A 21,180-nucleotide genomic window follows, 5' to 3' on the forward strand; every position below is an offset into this window, starting at 1 on the left:
CCAAGTAACCATCATCTTTTATCTAGACAACAGCTCAACTTCAATCTGTCCACTTGCCCTCCCTCAGTCTTCTACTACACCTTCAAGCAGAGTGATTTCTTAAGATGCAAATTTGATTATGCAATACCCTGCCCATCCTTAGGATAAGAAACGACACCTGTAATAACACAGCCGCTAAGGCCTCTGTGTGGTCTGTCCATACACTTCAATGCTCTCTGTAATCCCTCCAAAGTGAAGGGCCTTGGCGCATGCTGCTTCCTCCGCCGTATACTCTTCACTCCCACCTGCATGGTCAACTCCTTCCATTCTTGCAGACCTCAACTCCAGTTTCACCTCCTCAGAGAACCATGACTGTCAGACTGAGTCAAATTCCCCTATTTTATGCTCCTATATTCATAACATTTTCCACAGTCATCATTTATTCATGTTATTCACATGTATCTGCCATAGAAGATCATAAATAGAATTGTATCTGTTTGTGCTCCTCACTGTTTCACCAGCTAGCACAGTGTCATTTACCTAGAAAGGATTCAATAATTAGAGATTGAGTCAATTAATATTAATGATGATTACCCTATCTTTTTTCTTGAAGCAGATTTTGTTTCAGTGTGGTCTTTAAATATGGAACCAAAAACCTAATAAAAAATAGTATGTGTGACATTTTAACTTTACAGAAACCGTAGTCTTAATATTTACATTGGAAAAGAGAATTTCTAATAAGTATAAAAGCAACAACCACACTCTGGAATTTAAAATAAAATGTAAGACATTACAAAGAATATACTAATTGTTGTGGCTGCTTTGGTTGGTACACTTGACTTTAATTTCCACTTACAGAAAACCATGTGAGAAAATATGAAATATACCAGGATGGTCTGTATGAGACTAAACTTATTTAGCAAACATCTAATCACATTATTTCTTAGAAATTGCTTTTGTTACTTACATATAATTATTTGCCTCTACCTTTTAGACTTTCCAACCTGTCTTCTATGTACATGTATAAGCACCACTGTATACTGTGATGATCATGAACTTGATGCTATTCCTCCACTGCCCAAGAACACTGCTTATTTCTATTCCCGCTTCAACAGAATTAAAAAGATCAACAAAAATGATTTTGCAAGCCCAGGTATGTATGATAACACTAATATCTTTGTCTTCCTTACAGACTTTCCTAAACTTTAGCACTATAAAATGTTGGTACTAAAAATGAAATTTGAATATGAAAATATGGCTCATAAATCAACTTTTTTTCTTATATAAATATTTGAAGGTTTGTTTTAATTATATGATGAAGAGTTAAAGGTCATGATGAAACTACATAGTTGATATTTTCAAATAAAATATTTTTAAGAGGGACGCCTGGGTGGCTCAGCGGTTGAGCATCTCCTTCGGCCCAGGGCATGATCCTGGATACCCAGGAGTGAGTCCCACATCGGGCTCCCTGTGTGGAGCCTGCTTCTTCCTCTGCCTATGTCTCTGCCTGCTTCTCTCTCTGTCTCTCATGAATAAATAAATAAAATCTTTAAATTTTTTTTAAAGAAATAGAACCATAAATATGTATATTTTATAGGCTAGAACCCATTATCATGTTAAGACATTGAGTAAAACCATGGTCATATATTTACTAGGATTTGGATTGTTTGAATAGACTTCCATTAAAGCACAATTGCTTTATGATTGATGCATACAAGCCTACATTCTGACTTTGTAATTGCTGCCAAGTTAGAAGAACTTTAATACTTGTCTTTATAAAGTGTTTTAATCATTTGAAAATTTCTTTTTAATGCCTTTGTATTTTAATGCTAATATATCTATTACTATTAGAAACTATAGCAATCTGTCATCACTGAGGAAAACCTTTTAAATAGTAAAAATCTAGACAAAGCTTATGAAGAATATAGGGAAATGAACAATTATTTTAAATATAATGTATCAATTCCTTGTTGAAGTTAATCTTTCTTACAAGTACGTAAATATGTATAGTATCGGGTGAAAACAATTGAATTTTCATATAAAGTAGTTATACATAATTATTTCTTTTATTGTTCATTCCTAATTAACTTCGTATTTATCTTTGCTTATATGTGAGAAAATTTTTCTTCATATTTTTATGCGAGCAAAACATACTCATACGTATCTAACTACTTCCTTCATTTTTCCTTCTAGATGATTTAAGAAGGATTGATCTGACCTCAAATCTAATATCTGAGATTGATGAGGATGCATTCAGAAAGCTACCTCACCTCCGGGAGCTCGTCCTGCGTGACAATAAAATAAGGCAGCTTCCAGAACTGCCAAACACTTTGACATTTATTGATATCAGCAACAATAGGCTGGGAAGGAAAGGAATAAAACAAGAAGCATTTAAAGTGAGTTTTAAATTTGGATATGGAAGACTTTCATCCTTCCATCCCATTTTGATGTCAATGACTAGCGTTTTTATTTCTATAAGGAGATTCAATGTGATGAGACTTTTACCTCCTAAAATAAACTATACAATCCTATTTATCAAGCTTTGGGGAAGTATTGCGCTTTGGTAAGTTCTGAGGCTGGTTAAACAGCAAGAACAGAGAACAGAACTGGAATAAAGAGTGAGTAACTACGTGGAACATGAATCTATCAGGAGCACTTGAAAATGGTACAAGTCAGACAAATTGTATTTTCCAAGAACTCCATTCAAGGCGAATATTTTATGTGGCTTTAAGGGTAACTACTTGTGGAGGGTGTGGGTGGTGCCTTGACATTCAAATCTTTTTAATTACCTTGTAAAAAAAAGGATGGATTCAGTTCATCTTAGAAATTGTGTTTTCAAAAGAGAGAGAGAGAGAGAGAAATTGTGTTTTCTGAGTGAAGAAAGCAAGTTTGGGGCGAGATGGTCTTACTTAGAATAACAGCATAGAGTAAGGGAACACCCACCAACCAGCTTTCTTACCCACTCTTACTGTATCCAAACTGTCCTTCTCAATCTCTGTTAAACGAGCAAATTTAAAACACTGTTTGAAAGGACACAGGGAGCATTCAGGGGGCTGTGTGGACCCATTAGGACTGAGCAATGGCGAAAGTCCTGTTTCTCCATTAGCTCTCCTGGGACACGACTCTGGTAGGCAAGGGAGCTGGGCCACCTCATTGGAGCCTGCCAAGGGTCAAAGTTCAGTCTCCCCATTCAGCAGCTTTTGTTGGCATGGGCAGTGGTGAGTCACACTTTGTTCTGTGGTGTCTGGCTAGAGAGTAGACCTGTTGTTGTCTAAATATTTATTGTCTTAGCAAGACAATATCCCTTAGCAGGTGGCTCTTTTCCTGGTACTTGTATGAGAGAGAAGAGGATTTTGTTGGAGAGAAATTCTCTTTTCTCCATCCCTGTAACATGAAAGACATTCCTCCTACGTCTTACCCAAATCCTCAAAATCCTCTGCAGAGTGTCTTCCCTGGAAAAACACTGCCTTGCTTAAACTGAGTAAGTTAGAGAGAACAAAGCAAGGTTCTTTGCAGAGACTGAGAAACACTTTGCATTTTCATCAAGAAATATTTGCTTGCAGTTAATTCTTTCCAAACTCACTTGAATTGTCTAGTAACCTGAGAAAACTAATCTGCTTCACCTTTGCAAAACCAGACCTCGACAGGCACGTGCTATTTTACAAATAGTTGTATGAACAGGGAATGGAAAATACAACTGTGGCTCCACTAATTTCCACTAAGTCCCTACATTTGGAATATTTACAGGATATGTATGATCTCCATCATCTCTACCTCACTGATAACAATTTGGACCACATCCCTCTGCCACTCCCAGAAAACCTACGGGCCCTTCACCTCCAGGTAGGCTTCTACTGGTAAGGTATGCTCAACAGCTCCATGAAAAACAAAAGCAAAGAAGAGGAAGTTGAGACACAAAGACTGTTTATAATGGCCTGTTGACGCACTGTCACCATTTTTCTTCTTTTTCTCCTCTCATTTCTCTCTCTCTCTCCATCTGAGTGCAAGGTCTTCATGCCTCTGTCTATACTGACTGATTACTGATAATCTTAGTATTTAGAGGTTTTCAGTCTTTGTTAAATCATAATGCATCTTTCGGGCACCCAAAACTACTTTTGAAAAAAAAAAACAAAAACAAAATGAAAACTTCATCTTCTGAAGAAATGTATAAGAATTAGAAATGGAAGAGAAAATGGGAGAAAGAAAAACCTAATTTGATTTCTAGCTTTCAGGAGAAAAAAGTATCAATTTTAGCTTTTAATTTTAGATTTTATGTATTGAATTAAATTCAATCCTAGGGCATTCCTATCTGCTGAGAGAGGACAGATATTCATCTCTCTGGATTAAGAAAATCTGTTTCCAATGTGTTTTCTAATTCTGAGTTGAATTTTATTACAATTGTCTGTGATAATATTGACCCTAGAAAGTAACAGCATCTCTGATGTTTATTCAAACACAATGGGATTGTGTATACAATGTGACATTAAAAAAGTAATTGGCTTCATATTCTCTATTCTAAGCTTTAAAAAGGCATTCAATGAACTCTTTTTAAAGCAATCTCTTCTAATGACCACCTCACCAATATCGAGTATATAGCTGTTTTTAATTTACATTGTTTTCAATTTATATTTTAATGCTTATATAAAAATCCCTTATTTTGGTTCATTTCAAAATGTTTGCCAAAACATAGTATAGTAATTAAGAATGAAGGCTCTGGCAAAAACAGATTCCTTGGGCTGAAATTCTAACTTCCAATACTATCTAAAGATTAGACAAAATATGTGAGCCTCCCTGCACCACAGTTTTAATTTATAAAGCAAATAATAATTACTGGAACATGATAAGTACTTACATGTAAGGCACAATTGTTATTAACAGCAGGTACCTATTACCTATCAAAGGGAACACAGCACATAGGCACTAAAACTTTTATCCCTTATGGACATTATGCAATGAGAAGAGGGTCAATTGATTAGAAAGATTTAATGCTTATAAGCATATATACATCTAACAACATATTATATTGTTATATATATAATACATTATATATTATATAATATATATAACACACTCACATTGAATAATGATTATAAACAGTATGCTTCAAAAATGTATGAAGAATAAACTGTCAGAACTGAAGGGAGAAATAGATAATTCAACAATAAGTTGGAATGTTAATACTTCACTTTCAATAATGGATAGAACAACTAGCCATAAGATCAACGGTGAAATAGTTCAAGAACTCCTTGGCAACACTAAAAATCAACTAGACTTAACAGTCATCTACGGAACACTTCATCCAACAATAGCAAAATGTACGTTGTTCTCAAGTGCTTAATGAACATTTCCTAGGGTAGATCATATACTAGGCCACAAAATTGGCCACAACAGATTGAACAGAACTGAAACCTATCAAAGTACTTTTCTGATTATGATGGAATTAAAATAGAAATCAACAAAAAGGAAATTTGGAAAACTCACAAACATATGGATATTAAACAACACTTTCCTTAATAAACAATGAGTCTAGGAAGAAATCTAAGAAGTGATTTAAGCAATGTAGTAGGTAATAAAATCAATATACCAATATTAATTATATATGTATACTCTAGAAATGAACAATTTGAAAAGGAAATTAAGGAAATAATTCTATTTATATTAATAACAAAATAATAAATCATCTAAGAATAATTTTAACAAGAAAAGTACAAGATTTGTAGACTGAAAGCTACATGTTGCTGAAAGACTTCTGCAGAGCAGAAGGAACAATCAATAGAGAGAAGAAGAGATAATCTATAGAATGGAAGAAAAGATCTACAAACCAAACATTTGATAAGGTGTTAATATCAAGAATATGTACCAAACTCAAACAACTCAGTGAAAATTGATTAAATTATTGGCAAAGGGCCTAAATAGATATTTCTTAAAAGAAAACATACAAATAGCCAACAGGTATATGAAAAGATGCCCAACATCACTAATCATAAGGGAAATGCACATCAAAACCACAATGAGATGTCACCTCCCTGAAGAGCTATTATCAAAAAGACCAAAGATAACAAGGTTGATAAAGTTGTGGGAAAAAAAGGGAACCCCTGTGTACTATTTGTGGGAATGTAGAGGGTACAGTCCTTATAGGAAATGATAAGGAGGTTCTTCAAAAAATTCAACAGAACTACCATATGATCCAGCAATCCCACTCCTGGGTATATATCCAAGAGAAATGAAATCACTGTCTCAGAGAGACTCTCATGTTCACTGCATTATTCACAATTGCTAAGACATGGAAGCAACCTATGTGTCTACCAATGGGTGAGTGGATAAAGAAATTGTATATGTATGTATGTATATGTATACAATGGGATATTATTCATACTTTAAAAAATTTCATAAAAAAGAAAAAATTCTATTTGCAACAACATGAGAATATTATGCTAAGTGAAATAAACCAAACACAGATAAATACATATTTTAAGATCTCACTTATATGTGGAATCTAAAAAAGTTTAACTCAAAGTAGCAGAGAGTAAAATGGTGATTGCCAGGACTTGGGGACTAGGGGATATGGGAACATATTAGTCAAAGGACATAAAATACTAGTTATTCAGAATGAGTAGGTTCTGGAGATACAACGTAATACAGCATGAGGACTATAGTTAAGAGTACCCTACTATGTACTTGAAATTTTTTGAGAGGTCTTAAGTGTTCTTCCCAGAAACACATACAAAAGGTAACTGCGGGAGGTGATGAAAATTTTAATTAGCTTGATTGTGGTAATCATTTCATAATGTATACATATATCAAAACATTATACAGTACTCCTTAAACAAACAGAATTTTATCTGGAGAGACAGAGGTCTAAATAAAGCAAAGGTAGTCCATATTCATGGTTTGGAAGATTTGTTATTATGATGGAAATACTCCCCAAACTGAAAGTCATAAGTAATCCAGCAAACCATCTGAATTATTAAATGAGTTCAGCAATGTGGCAGTTTATAAAATCAATATAATATATCAATTGTATTCACTACAGTAGCCATGAATGAAACCACAATGAAATACCACTTCAAGTCCACCTGGTCAGCTAAAATAAAAAAGACAGACATAATTTCAAGTGCTAGTTAGGATGCAGAGAAAATTGGAACACATACATTGTTGGTAGGAATCTAAAATGGTGCAGCTACTTCGGAAAAGCTCGACACTTCCTGGAAAAAGAAATCAACAAAAACAAAATTTGGAAAATTCTAAATCCAAATTTCTATTAACTGATGAATGGATAAAAATGTGGTACATCTACACAATGGAATATTATCAGGCAATAAAGCACAAGTACTGATACATGGTACAAAATATATAAGCCTTGAAAATGCAGTTCTCAGTGAAAGAATCCAGTCACAGAAGATGATATATATGATTCTATTTACATAACATATCCAAAATAGGAAAATCCATAAAAAAAACAGAAAGTAGATTAGAAGTCCCCATGGGCTAGAGATAGGGGATGGAGGCGAGGAGAGTAATTGCTAATATCTACAGGGCTTTTGGAGGATGTTTAACATGTTCTAAAATCAAATTATGATAAAAATATTAATTAAAAATAAATTATGGTGATGGTTGTACAATTCTGGGACTATCTTAAAACCCACTAAACCATATACTTAAAATGAATGAATTTTATGGTATGTGAAATATACTTAATAAAGCTATTTTTAAATATGTATTTCTGGGCCCTGTTTATCTTCCTGACAGTTGCTCACTTTCTCCCTCATTTTGCTTCAGCCATGTCTTTTTTTTAAATTATTTTTAAATACTTTATTTATTTATTCATGAGAGACACAGAGAGAGAGAGAGAGAGAGAGAGAGAGAAAGGCAGAGACACAGGCAGAGGGAAAAGCAGGCTCCACGCAGGGAGCCTGATGTGGGACTCGATCCCAGGACTCCAGGATCACACCCAGGGCTGAAGGCAGGTGCTCAACTGCTAAGCCACCCAGGGATCTCTACTTCAGCCATGTTGACTTTTTTTCCCATTCTTGAAATTCCACTGTAATTACTCAAAATGAACTTGGTGTTCTCTCTCCTTGCAATATTCCTACTTTGGCTCTTTCCAGGTCTGTGTGTTGTTATTCCATTCTCAGCTCCATCACTATAATTCTTTCAGATAACTTTCCACAGTTACCATTCTTCCTTTGCAGGACTCATCAGTTTTAGAAATAACTTTTTCTTTAAATTAGTTTTCTCACCTCCCTTTCATTTCTATTACTGAAGTGCAAGCCCATTTCTACTTTGTGCTCCAGTCACTTAATTCCTACTGCCTAGAAGTTGCCCAATGATGCGTAATGATCCCATAACATGCATTTTTTGGATAAGAGAAGGAAGAAAAGAATAAAAATGGGGATGAGGCAAAATGAACTATGTTATTAAACAATACTAAGTGCAAGCTATATTTTGCCTTATTACTTATTGTCATCTCTTTTAGAATAACAACATTTTGGAGATGCATGAAGATACCTTCTGCAATGTTAAAAATTTGACTTATATTCGTAAGGCGCTAGAGGATATTCGATTGGATGGAAACCCTATCAATCTCAGCAAAACTCCTCAAGCGTACATGTGCCTACCTCGCTTGCCCATTGGAAGCCTTGTCTAATTTCAGATAATGGTTAGCATTACGATGCCCACTACAATGGAACAATTCTTACTGCTCTCTTCAAAAACAGAAGCTCAGAATGATACTTTCAAATTGTATTCTGAAAAATGGTGTACACCTAAAAGTTTTGAGCTAAGATGACAATTTAGTAATTTAAGCAAACACCAGGTAAGTCAGGAATAAAACCAAATGATGTACAGTAAGAGCAAAACTAAGTGCTAAAAAATATTTCACAGATATTCTTGTAAATCACATGTAACTTGCAAGCTTTGAGGATTTATATCCCGTACAATTTCAAGTTAAGCATATAATAAAGAAAAATACAAAATCAACACTTTAGGTGTATTGCCAAGATTTAGATGTTTTTAAGCTTTCCTATTCTTTTTTTTTTTCACTAAAGCATGTTTCTATTTCCAAATCTATTAAAGAAAATGAAGGCGAGAATAAAAGTATTTTAAATTTAGCATGGAGTTGTGGGAAAATATTCATTATAATCGTAACACACAAATAATCATATGCAACAATAAAACACGCGGCTTCAGTTTTTGCATAATAATATTTTATCACCTTAGAAATATGACTACTCATTTTAGACCCTTGGTTAAATGGCAATTTATTGGGAGATCTCGTGAGATGGTGGTGTTACAGGAGGACCTGACCCTCGTCTCGTCCCTCAAACACAACCAGACAGCCATCAAATCCTTTTATAGGTATGTTTCTGTGCCTTTGAATAAAGTAAAATTTAGAAAATGGAAAATAGATGATGATATGATCACCGCACTAGGGTAGAAGCTAAGGAACGCCTGCTAAGGAAAGTTGATCTTTCTGAAATGTATGATCAAAATACCAGCACATGGTCATAAACTGAAAGATTGACCAAATGAAAGATGATTTTCCTCCCAGTTGCAAACTCCAAGTTCTACTCCTGAGAAATAACTAAGAAATGGTTTCTTGAATGCTTTTGTGAAAGTTTCCATGAGAAATAAAAACTTCTACATAAGCAATTTCCCTTTTCTTTTTTTAAGATTTATTTATTTGAGACAGAGAGAGATGTGTGCCAGCGAGTGTGGCCAGGGGGAGGAGCAGAGGGGGCAGAGGAAAGAGGGGAAAGAATGTCTAGGGGACTCTGTGCTGAGCATGCACTGGGCTCTGCGGGGCTCAACGTGGGACTCAATGCAGGGCTCCATCTCACGACGTTGAGATCATGACCCTGAGATTGTGATCTGAGCCGAAAATCAAGAGTCAGACACTTAACCAACTGAGCTATCCAGGTGCTCCAAGCAATTTCCCTTTCTTTTTTTTTTTTTTTTCAATTTCCCTTTCTTATACAAATATACATGTGCAGGTCCTACACACACATACACATCACCATTATTATGTGTATAAACATGAATTTTTAAGTACAAGAGATAATCATTATTCTAAATCTTACTTCTCTCACTAAAAAGATTTCTTGATGATTTTTCCATATAAGCACATACAGCTCTACTGATTCTGAAAAGCATCTATCAGCCCATGACATGAATGTTCATTTTATTTTTTTTTTGTAGTTACAATTAAATTACAAAGACTAGCCTTGTGTAAACATAAATAGCTTTGTGTACATATGAGAGTACATCTATGGATAAATTCATAGAAGTGGAATTCTGGGTCAAGAAGCATATATATCATTTTAAATTTTAATAAATATTACTAGATTGGCCTTCAAAGATGTTATACCCATTTACACTTTTACCGACAGTGTGGGAGAGTGCATGATTCTCTTCTACCTCTCAAAAATGGTTAAATGTCAAACTTTTTCATCATTGTGTAACCTATTCCTAAATTAACCTATTAAAGTAAAAAAGAGATAATTGGCCATAGTACACCCCTAACATTTAAAAATATACAATCTATATTTTTATTTTCAAATGTTTCTTTCAGGCAAATATATTTCTTCATCTATATTATCTGAATTTTTCTCATTAGTCTCTATCACCCATTGGATGCCATTATTTGTAGACAAGATAGCTAAATTCCGAATTTCTGTAGTGCAGCAATTGAAAAGAATTGTTCTCATGGTTCTCCACAGTAGGTGCATAAGTATCTCCTTGTTTCAATTTAAAGTACAAACATTGATATGTCTGTAATATTGAAAAATATCCATCAATTTTCTTGAGACTATCAATTTTCTTGGGGAAAACTAATCATGCACTCAATCATAATTTGTATACCCAAAGTTATAAAACTTAAAAAAGCATAACCATCAATCCATCACTATAAACCAGTGATATTTAGAAATGGAATTTTCATTTGGACTTAAAAAATTTTTTTTTTAAGATTTTATTTTTTTTAGTTGAGAGAGAGAAGGAGCAAGCAAGAGCAGCAGGAGGGGCAGAGGAAGAGGGAGGGTGAAAAACAGGCTCCCCACTAAGGAGGGAGCCTGATGAAGTACCAGGTTCCGCTCTAACCCTGGATCCCAGGACCCCAGGGTCATGACCTGAGCCAAAGGCAGAGGCTTAACTGATTGAGCCACCCAGATGCCCCTCATTTTGACTTTTTAGATATACTGCCTTTAAATGCATTATCCTGAATCAGGCTAAAAGTAGAATTCTAATATTGCAACTCTGTTTTCTATCACTGCCTTTAAAAAATTGTCTCAAAATTAACAGTTTATTATCTCTCAATTCATGTAGGTAAAAAAATCTTCTGTGACTCAACTGAGTTCTCAGTTTAGGATTCCGCAGGTGCCAAGGGCCAATAATGATGTTAGAGACCCATGAAAAATGTCTTCATTTCTTTTAACATAAAAGAAAGCAAGATAACAACAATAATGATGATGATGATAACAAACATGGAGTAATGAATCTAATCTGGCTTATATTTATCTTTACTGCAACAAGTCATAAATTAGAGATTTTATTTTAATTTTCTTATGGAGGAAGGGGCTCATGAAAAAGTCATAATGAAGCTTTGCCCACAGGAATCTTACTGATGATCTTAGATGTCCCCGCAAAAGATCTAAAAACCTCTGTCCTCATAGCCTCCCCTGAATACTGTTACTACAAAATTGGGGTGGGCAGCTGTCACAAAAAGTGAAATGAAATAAAATACAAGGATGAGAGGGGCATTATTGTGGGAACACAGAGCCAAATGACATGTTCCCAGCCATTATGGCTTCCTACTCACAAGGCTACCCTGCAGATTTAATTTACCAGGAATTCTATAAGGACAAGGTGCTACAATAGCCCTGAAAATGTGATGATAGCATTTTAGTATTCGTTCTAAATGCATCCTATTTCAGGGGCCATTTCCAGCGCTTCACATTCTTAATTGAAAGCTCTAATTCTAAAACTGACCCCTGATTAAATGCTGTATTTTTTAATAAAGTTTTTTCCTTTATTCAATTGTTAGACGTATTTATTTTTCTCAAAATTAACAGGTCATTTTTCACTGGGGGAAGGCACTTCCTTCTATTGCCCCATAATATAGCATACTTTAAAATTTTTTATAAACACACATTTCCATGCTAATAATAATTCCTAATTGATCGTTACTGCCTACACATGTTTTTCAGATGTTCCGACTTCAATATGTTGGGTTAATTCTCTGCAAATCCTAAGTTATTAACAAGATTAAGAATATTTTCAAAGGGTGATAGTAAATAATACCTACTTATAGTTCTATTGTGCATGCAAAATTCCCATCCTTACTTCTTATATCTGGAGAAACTGTCCTTGTAGTTACCTCTTTACAAAGTTAAGTTTCTCTTCATAATGTATTTGAATGACGTGAAGATTTATAAATGGGGAAGTTCCACCATGTTACTCCCTGATGCACAACATGCCTCACCAATTTTCTAACTAACCCCACAACTTCCCAAATTATCAAGAGAAAACAGAGTTAATCTCATCTCACTTTTTGAAAAGCTATAAAGGCTTCTTACCTTGTATTTAGCTTCTATGACCAACAGATGGCGCCTACCTTTTTGGTTTCAAATAACTGTACATGGATATCTTCGAAGTTGCAAAAGGCGAGTTTTTGAGAGTGTATAAAACGCATTCTATTTATTTTTTCAATATCCCATAGGACTTAATAGGTTCCAAAGATGGATCTAAAAATATTTGTTGAATTTTATTTATATGACCAACTATATCAGGTATATCCAACTTATCTCTAAAAATTTTTATTTATAGGTTTAATTAGCTGAGGCTTGCTTTCTAAAAGCCAATTGAAAAATGATGAAATCTAATAAACATACCCAATTACGCTGCACCAGAATAAAGGGTAATTAACTTTGGCAACCTGGAATAGTTTAAATATGATATTCGTGATAAAGATAAATGAAGTACCTATCTTCTCTCTGTTTTGAGCTCTCACTGACTGAATCTTGAATGAGTTACTACTGCCATCAAGTGTTAGAATTCATCCTTGTCAATTCACACAAATGCACAAAAAATGACACCAAGATAGCAGTGTGTTTTCCAACTGGCCATGTAATGGCCTGTGTAACATAAAGCGTAGCATAATCTATGCTGTCATGTAGCATTTAATGGAACTTCTAAATGCTGAATGTCATTAAAATATCCCAAATAAAGTCATAACCAGTTAATGTGAAGGACATATTTAACGAAATTTACTTGGTCTATGTGGTGAATGGACTTTAAGGTAAGCCCCCCAATGAACCTCCCATCTCTTGGTATTCAAGCCTTTGGGTAACCTTCTCCCCTTGAATGCTGGTAAGACCTGGGTCTTGTTTGTAACCCATAGAATATGACAAAGAAGGTGGATGTCGCAAATGCTAATGTCAAGCCCAGAGTACGATTCATATGCGTGCGTGTGTGTGTGTGTGTGTGTGTGTGTGTGTGTTCATTAGGGAGATCTGCTTTGCTGAGTTTCTGGAATGAGCAGCCCTACTAAGGAGGCCCATGACAAGGAAGTGAGAATGGTCTCCAGGAATGGCTGCTGACCCCCAGGACCTGTTGGTGGCCTCCAAATCTGCAGGTGTCCTCCAGCCAACGGACAGCTAAACGGCGGGGCCCTCGCATAGACAGTCACAAGGGAATAAATTCTGCAATAACATTTTCCCAAATGGAGCCCCCAGATGAGAACCCAAGCCAGCCAAGCACCTTGACCATAGCCTGGCGAGATCCTGAGCAGAGGATCCGACTAAGCTATTCTTGGGCTCCTAACACCAGAAAACTCTGAGACAACAAATGTTATGTCGTTTTAAGTAAGTTTGTGGGAATCTGTTACACAGCAGTAGAAAACTAATACTACATGTTCAAGCACAGTAAGTGTGTTATATGTTAATGTTGAAGTAGAACACTTCATCTTACAGTCTTTAAAGAATACGGGCCAATTAAATGGTGTCCTAAGGAATTCTTTAATTGCATTTCTGAAAGTTGTGTTTAACCACTCTCGTGGTAATTTTCTCGGGTGATTTACCAGTCATGAACAATTTGAATTACCGTGCTAATTTACTGGAAAAAAAACCCTAAAAATCATAAATCATAATTTTCTGCTTCTCTTAAAAAGACAAAGGATGGAGCAAGAACAATACCACATCAACGTTCTTTAGTAAGGAGAATTAATATGAACTGTGCTGGTCATCATGGAAAAATTGTACAAAAACAATGTCCTTAATTGTCTGTGAGTTCATCTTTTTTATTTTTTTATTTTATTTTTAATTTTTTTTTTAGATTTGTTTATCCACAAGAGACACAGAGAGAGGCAGACATAGGCAGAGGGAGAAGCAGGCTCTCCGTGGAGCCCGATGCAGGACTCTATCCCAGGTTCACGCCCTGAGCCAAAGGGCCAAACTTTTTTTAACACAAAGAAGAAATTCATGAGAATTCTACTACGGTAACACGGTCAATTTCTAAAGTTCCCAATTAAAACCCAATATGTATACTACTTATGTCCTCAGAAAAATAAATCTGGAGTATCAGCATTCCAATCTGAATTAAGCAGAATAAGGGTATAGTAACTGCCAACTGTGTGATTCTACATCCAGGAAGGGACACTGGGGGCTAAAAGTGTCAGCATTCTGCACTTGGAGTCAAGCAGCAAACCACAGAGCAAACAAAATTGAATGAAGCCTGTGGAGTCTCCAGGTTTCACAACAAGGGTTGAAGTCTTGATCCAAAAAACCCCACATTGTTCTCAATTTTCAACCAGGGAGGCGCAAATGACCTTCGTAGGCTTCAGGGCTTCCCCACATTTCTTTCTCTGTCATATACTGGAGGCTTGTATAGACTCAGGATCCCAGTGGGCAATGTTCCATTTTCCACTATTCCACTCACCCCAGAAAAGCAATAAAGGGATATACTCTGGGATGTTTTTTCTCTAATATCAAGCTTGGTAGCACTTTCACGATGTTTCTAAAAGGTAGGCCAAGAAAAGGGCATGGCATCACTCACAGGGTTAGTTATCTTTACATACACTGTATCAACTTCTTTAAAAGTCCTAAAGTATTGAAGTGTGACAATGGCCATAGCTAACAGCCACTGTGCGCTCATGGGTACCTTACGAAACCTTTAACACAACTATGGAATAGGTATCATAACCATAGTCTCCGTTCGGGTTAGGAACACAAGGTTTACAGAGGTTAATCATTGCTGAATTGAACTTGAAGCACATTTTCTTGAACAGATTTAATTTTTTTTGGAGCAGTTTTAGGTTCACATTAAAATTGAGTAGAGTAGCCATATCCAGTCCCATATTTGGGATTTCCCATATACTCTCTCGTCCCACTCGTGGAGGGCTTCTTCCCTTGCGAATAATCCCTACCAGGAAGGTACCGTCCTTTCAACTGATGAACTTCCATTGACTCATCATCATCACCCAAAGTCTACAGCTCACATTAGGGTTCAGTCTCGATATTGTACATTCTATGGATTGAGATGGAAGCATAATGACATATGTCCACCACTATTATGGTATCATTCAGAGTAGGTTCATGCTAATTTAAATCAAAGCCCATATTCTTCCAAGCCCATATTCTTTCTAAAGGCTCCCAGAGTATGTGCCATCTGGTAGACAAAGGAACATCCGAAAAGAGACCATTGGCATATTTGTATTCTCAAGAATAACCACCCCCCCCCCCGACATCCTGGGATGATTTATTTAAGCAGTGGACATTTGCATGCCATAGTGTAATTACTAAAGTGTTTTCCCATAGGATTTCGTGTCCCCATCCCAAAAGTCCTATTTAAGGGTGAATGGGCAGTCCAGCGCAGCCATATGGTTAAGAATTTGGGGTTGGGGGCCAAACTGCCTGAGGTTTAAATACTGGCCCCAGGGCACCTGGGTGGCTCAGTGGTGGAGCATCTGCCTTTGGCTCAGGGGTGGTCCGGGGATCCTGGGATCCAGTCCCCCATTGGGTTCCCCATGGGGAGCCTGCTTCTCTCTCTGCCTATGTCTCTGCCTCTCTCTGTGTGTCTCTCATGAACAAATAAATAAAATCTTTAATAAATGAGTGAATGAATGAATACTGGCCGCAAAGCTCCTCCTCCCGACCACCTCGGGTAAACTAACTTCTGGATTCCCTGAGCTGGGGGGCGCCGTGGCGATGCCAAGCTCACAGAGCCCGCGGGCCCTCGGGGAGCCAGCACGGAGAGCAGGGTGTGCGCTCGCGGTTCACGAACGAGGCGCTGCAACTGCCAGGCGCTAGGGGAGTGTGCACGGCCCCCAAGGTACGAGTGGGGCCCAGTTTTCTGACACCAGGCACTTTCCCCTCTAGCCCTTCCACCTCCCCAAGTGTAGGATGCATGTTTTGCAATGTACAAGGCAGGTCCCCCCACCCGGAACCCCACACCCCGCTTCCAAGAGGTTCAACTCTAGGCCCAGGTGTCTCATCCCCGCACCCCCAGGTGGTGCGCAGGTTTCACATGAACCGCCCCGAGCGTCCTCCGAGTTGGGGAGCACTGCCCCCAGCCTCGGGCCCCTTCGCCCCCTTTCAAATCCTGCGTCACAAGCCCCCTGCGAACCCTCGCGGGGCACCTGGTTCCACCCGAACCGCCCCCCGTCGCCCAAGGAGAACGACCTGGACCCCGATTGGCTGTCGCCCCGGGCAACCAAGGACGCGGGGGGCACGCGGGGGCTCCGGCCGCTATTTAAAGGCCGCGCCGCCCGCGCCCGCTCAGTCCCGCCGGGTCCCGGGTCCCGACGGGGAAGCGCCTGGGTGGGGAGGGAGCCGCCAGGTACTCGCACCCCGGCCTGCCCGGCTCCCAGGCTCCCAGGCTCCCGGCGCCTCCGCCGAGGCGGGCGTGGGGGGCCCCGGGGGCGGGTGTCCCCGTGCGTCGCCCACCACCACCTTCGTCCCCCCCTCCCTCCCCAGCCTTACCCAGCCCCAGCCCACCTGGGCCGGACCGCTCGGGGGCGCAGGACGAGAGACTGCGGAGGAAGCGCGAGCGAGCGAGCGAGCGTATCGGACGGAGACCGGCACGTGCTGCCGCCGCGCAGGCGGACGAGGCTCTGCACACCCGAGGCTCTGCACACCCGAGGCTCTGCACACCCGAGGCTCTGCACACCCTCGGCTCGGGCCAAACGACCGCAGCTTCTGGGGCCCTTCCGCTTCCACCTCCCCGAGCTCCGTGAGCGATGACCCAGACCCTCTACACACGGGAGGACCCTCGTAACCTGGGCGGCGGCTGGGCGCCCCCCGCCCCGTTGCGCACCTGGTCCACCTGCCACCGAAGGCGCAGGGGCGCCCCGATTTACAAGCGGCGCCGCCGCTACGGCCCCAAGTCTGAGTATGAGCCCCCCTGGAAACAGCCGAAGCAGCAGCACGGCCCGGGCCCGTGGTTCCAGCCACCCCGACGGCCCTACTGGGCCGTGTCCCCTAACGGGGGGCGCCGCGGGGGGCCCTGGCGCCCGCCCCCCGGGGGCTTCTGGCGGCGGCCCGGCCGCGTGCAAGTGATCCGGGTGTACGGCCTGCACCCCGTCTGCCTGTGCTGCTGCTCGTGCTGGCGCGGGCCCTGGAAGCGCGGCTGGGCGCGGCCCCCGGGCAGGAAGAAGCGCTGGGGCCGCCGGGGCCGCGGCCCGCGCCGCCAGCCTCGCCGCCCCTCCCCGCCGCGCCCGCCCGCCGCGCTGAGCACCCTGCTCCGGCCCGTCAACCTGTACGGGTGGCGCGCGCCGGGCATGCGGGCGCCGCGGAACACCACGCAGTTCATCATGAACCAGATCTACGAGGACATGCGGCAGGAGGAGCTGGAGCGCCAGCAGGAGGCGCTGCGGAGGCAGCAGGCCGCCCCCGGGGGCTCCTCCCAGAGCGACGAGGCCCCCCGCGGCGAGGAGGGGGAGGGGGAGGGGGCGGGGGAGGAGGACGCCGGCCCGTGGGGCGCTCCGTTCGGCGGCGCGCAGGACCCGTTGCTCGCCTTCAGTCCCGACCCCGACCGGGAGCTCGGGTCTCCCGCCGCACCGCTGGGGCAGGAGGAGGAGGGGGAGGGGGAGGAGTGCGAGTGCGAGTGTGACAACGAGGAGTGTGATGGGAAGGAGGAGGAGAGCCAGGAGGAGGAGGCCTCAGATGATGAAGAGGAGGAGGTCGAAGAGGCTGACTGTGTGGAGGAGGGGGAGGAGGACCAGGAGGAGGGGGAGGAGGACCAGGAGGAGGAGGAGGGGGAGGAGGAGGAGGATCAGGATCAGGAGGAGGAGGAGGATCAGGAGGAGGAGGAGGATCTGGAGGAGGAGGAGGAGGAGGATCAGGAGGAGGAGGAGGAGACAGAAGAGGAGGCCGTGGAGGAGGAGGAGCCGAGAGAGCAAGAGAACCATTTACCTCTGCAAATGCCTTTGTCGTTCCTAGTGGGGGCCGAGGAAGAGAGAGAGAACTTTCTAAACTGTGCTTATTTAAGCCCCAAGCAGATCATTCCTAGAGTGGCCCAGGAAGCCCTCCTTGTGGTCGAGACATTAACTGTTAGCAGGAGAGGGATTCAGGATGGGATGGAACTGATGTGAGGCTAAAATGGAATAGCCACTTATTGAAAACAAGTTCCAAAAAAAAAAAAAAAAAGAGTTCCATTAATAAACATACCAATGGAAACCCCTTCTTTAGCCATCATAAAATGTTCAGAAACTGGTGTGTTTGTGTATGAGTATGGGTGGGGGAGGGGCAGCTTTCAAATATAATTTAATCGGAAATGATTAAAGGCCAAATATTTTATTACTACAGTTTGAATGGTTTCATTTGGTGTTTTCCTCTCTAGACACGAGATTTTTTTTTCAATTCTGGCAATTTTTTTTTTTTTTTAAATTCTGGCAATGCTGGAAGGTTTTTCTAGGGTGTTTTTTTGTTTTGTTTTGGTTTGGTTTTGTTTTTGTTTTTTTGGTAACAGATTTATTCAACTGCCAAGATTTATTTTGACAGTTGAGCTTGGAATCAACAGGTTTTTTGGCAGTTACATGCTTCAGGAGCCCACGCCGTGGCTACTGAATGTCTGTCAGTGCTCTTAACATCATAGTGACACCATGTAAGAATGTCTATATTTCAAAAAAATATTTTTCCTCGTAGATTCTCCACCTTCAGAGTTCGTTTTTGAGGGTTGTATTTTGCTAACCCCACTTGTCTCTCGTGGCATCACTCATTTATATTCCTTGTGCCACAGTCTATAGATCTTCCTCAGAACACGAAGTTGCTTCTGTGGAACTGGGTTTTGCCATGGCCTCAACAATCCATAAATCCATGCATGGAGAGGATTCCCCATGGTCAGAAGTCAACTTGTACATCTAGTTAAAATCCAAGGTAACTATAAACAATGGAACATAGCTTAGATTTTGAAGCCTTTTTCCTGGATATATTCCTTGTCATGAGTTCACAGGAGCCATAAAGATAGTTTTTGCAGAATGGATTTTTTTTAAAGGATTATTGGCCTTTTGGGGATGGAATATCTTCTTTCCCAGTTGGTCTTCCTTTTAAAGAAGAGTAAACCAAAGATGTGTTCAGTGCAAGCCTATGTGAGCTAGTTTCTAATGTCTAAACAATTACCTACAGAGAATACATTATTCAAAGTAATAGTTCTTATTCAAACATTTTTAGGAAGTAAATACATTTCCTCCTAGGCACTTAATTCTCACAACTTAATAAAAGGTTCCATCCATAGCATATTTCCAGAACATCCCTCGATGTGAAGACTTCGAACCTTTCTCAAAAATTACATTTTTTTTTTACAAACTGTGCTTCTAAGTATAGTTTGAATCACAATTCAATATTTATTTGGTGAAGAGCAGACTATGGTGATATCTCACCTGGATATTGATTTTTACTCATATATCCAAGCGTACTGCAGCTTTTGGGGGGATAAGCTTAAGTTCTTAAAAAATGATTATAGCGTTAAATGAAAGCACTCTGCTTTTCATTATTATTTAAATATCAGAAATCTAATTAGCAATACTTCAGGGGTCAACAGGATGAACAGAAGCAACAACTAACACATGGCGGGAATTTTAAAATGACACTGAACATTCCAAACTGTCGCAATGGATAACCAAACATTTAATAATACTCTAAAAGATCATGACTTTCTCCAGGATGCAATTTCTGAGTGACCTGTAATTGTAGTTTACGACTAGCTCCATTCTAATGTATATATGTAGGGGGGAAACGAAGAGTCCTGCCCCTGATACTGGTCCACAGATCCTTGCAAACTATAGCTCATAAATACTTTATCCAAGACATTCAAATATTCCCTGTATCATAAGTATGTTTTCATTAAGGACTTAGGATTTCATTTAGGGCTTCTTCATAATCACATCCGGACAATTCCCAGATCATTATTACAAAAGATTCTACTTTCACATTAAAAAAAATAACACATTAACCACCTTTACAGGCACAAAGCATTCTTCATTGTAGAGGATGTAGGCATGAGCAGTCCCTCAGGAATTTCCTCGACTTCCCCAACAGTTATTCAACAAATACTATTAGGGGCCAACCAAGGTGAATTTTAATAAGGATACAATGGTGAAAAAAAAAAAAAAAAAGCCAAAATCCCTACTCTTATGTTGCCGATAGTTTAGTAGGAAGACACGTTAAATGAGGTAGACAAATTAGTCATGGCAAGCAATGCCAAGGAGATGCATCGCAATGAAAATCCAGATCACGAGGAAACCCAAGAGTAGAGCTAGGGATGTTAACTGTGTGCAGAGGGAACCATGCGTGAGTCTAAAGGCCAAGAGCTGGGAGGAGCTCAGTGCCTTCAAGGAACTGAGGATGGAAATACGAGTGTCCTGAAGGAGCAGCCACTGAAAAGTTTCAGAAGTAAACAGAAGCTCTATTATCTATTCACTTCTGTACAACCTATATCTTCTGAAATAGGCACCAGCAAAAATTAATGGAGGAAGAAAATGATTAGTCACTGATGATTCTCTATCTGAACACTCTGTTTTATCAGCCAGATAATTGTGATGGCCCTATCACCAATCCTAAAGGCCCATTAAAATGAAATAAATAATGGCTGGGGTTTGGGGGGGAGGATAGGCACCCCAGTACACCCATCATGACACTTTTCAGACACCTCCCTACTCACTCTCAGGTAATGACAGGGCCCTAGGGATTGTTGCTTAGCATGCTTGGAGCA

The 21,180-nt window shown here is 40.1% G+C and overlaps 2 protein-coding genes across 3 annotated transcripts in view; both read left to right on the forward strand.

Annotated features, from left to right (window-relative positions):
- The window catches only part of EPYC (epiphycan), a 65,544-nt gene extending 55,998 nt beyond the window's left edge, over positions 1-9,546 (forward strand). For both annotated transcript variants that reach the window (XM_041739251.1, XM_041739250.1), the window contains exons 5-8: positions 974-1,132; positions 2,173-2,375; positions 3,727-3,822; positions 8,456-9,546. In XM_041739251.1, the coding sequence (XP_041595185.1) occupies positions 974-1,132; positions 2,173-2,375; positions 3,727-3,822; positions 8,456-8,626 (629 nt within the window). In that variant the 3' untranslated portion in view covers positions 8,627-9,546. The remainder of the gene's footprint in view (positions 1-973; positions 1,133-2,172; positions 2,376-3,726; positions 3,823-8,455) is intronic.
- Positions 9,547-17,209: 7,663 nt separating this feature from the next.
- CCER1 (coiled-coil glutamate rich protein 1) lies at positions 17,210-18,562 on the forward strand. The gene is made up of 2 exons (XM_041737983.1): positions 17,210-18,151; positions 18,215-18,562. The coding sequence occupies exons 1-2, from the start codon at positions 17,210-17,212 to the stop codon at positions 18,560-18,562; spliced, it is 1,290 nt and encodes a 429-aa protein (XP_041593917.1).
- The last annotated feature ends 2,618 nt before the right edge of the window (positions 18,563-21,180 follow it).

The sequence above is a fragment of the Vulpes lagopus genome, chromosome 23 (assembly GCF_018345385.1).
Source record: "Vulpes lagopus strain Blue_001 chromosome 23, ASM1834538v1, whole genome shotgun sequence".
Taxonomy (NCBI): Eukaryota; Metazoa; Chordata; class Mammalia; order Carnivora; family Canidae; genus Vulpes; species Vulpes lagopus.

Coding starts and splice junctions, on each gene's coding strand:
- CCER1 (XM_041737983.1), top strand. CDS start 17,210: ATGACCCAGACCCTCTACACACGGGAGGACCCTCGTAACCTGGGCGGC. Junction 18,152..18,214: donor CAGATGATGAAGAGGAGGAG/GTCGAAGAGGCT, acceptor GAGGAGGACCAG/GAGGAGGAGGAGGGGGAGGA.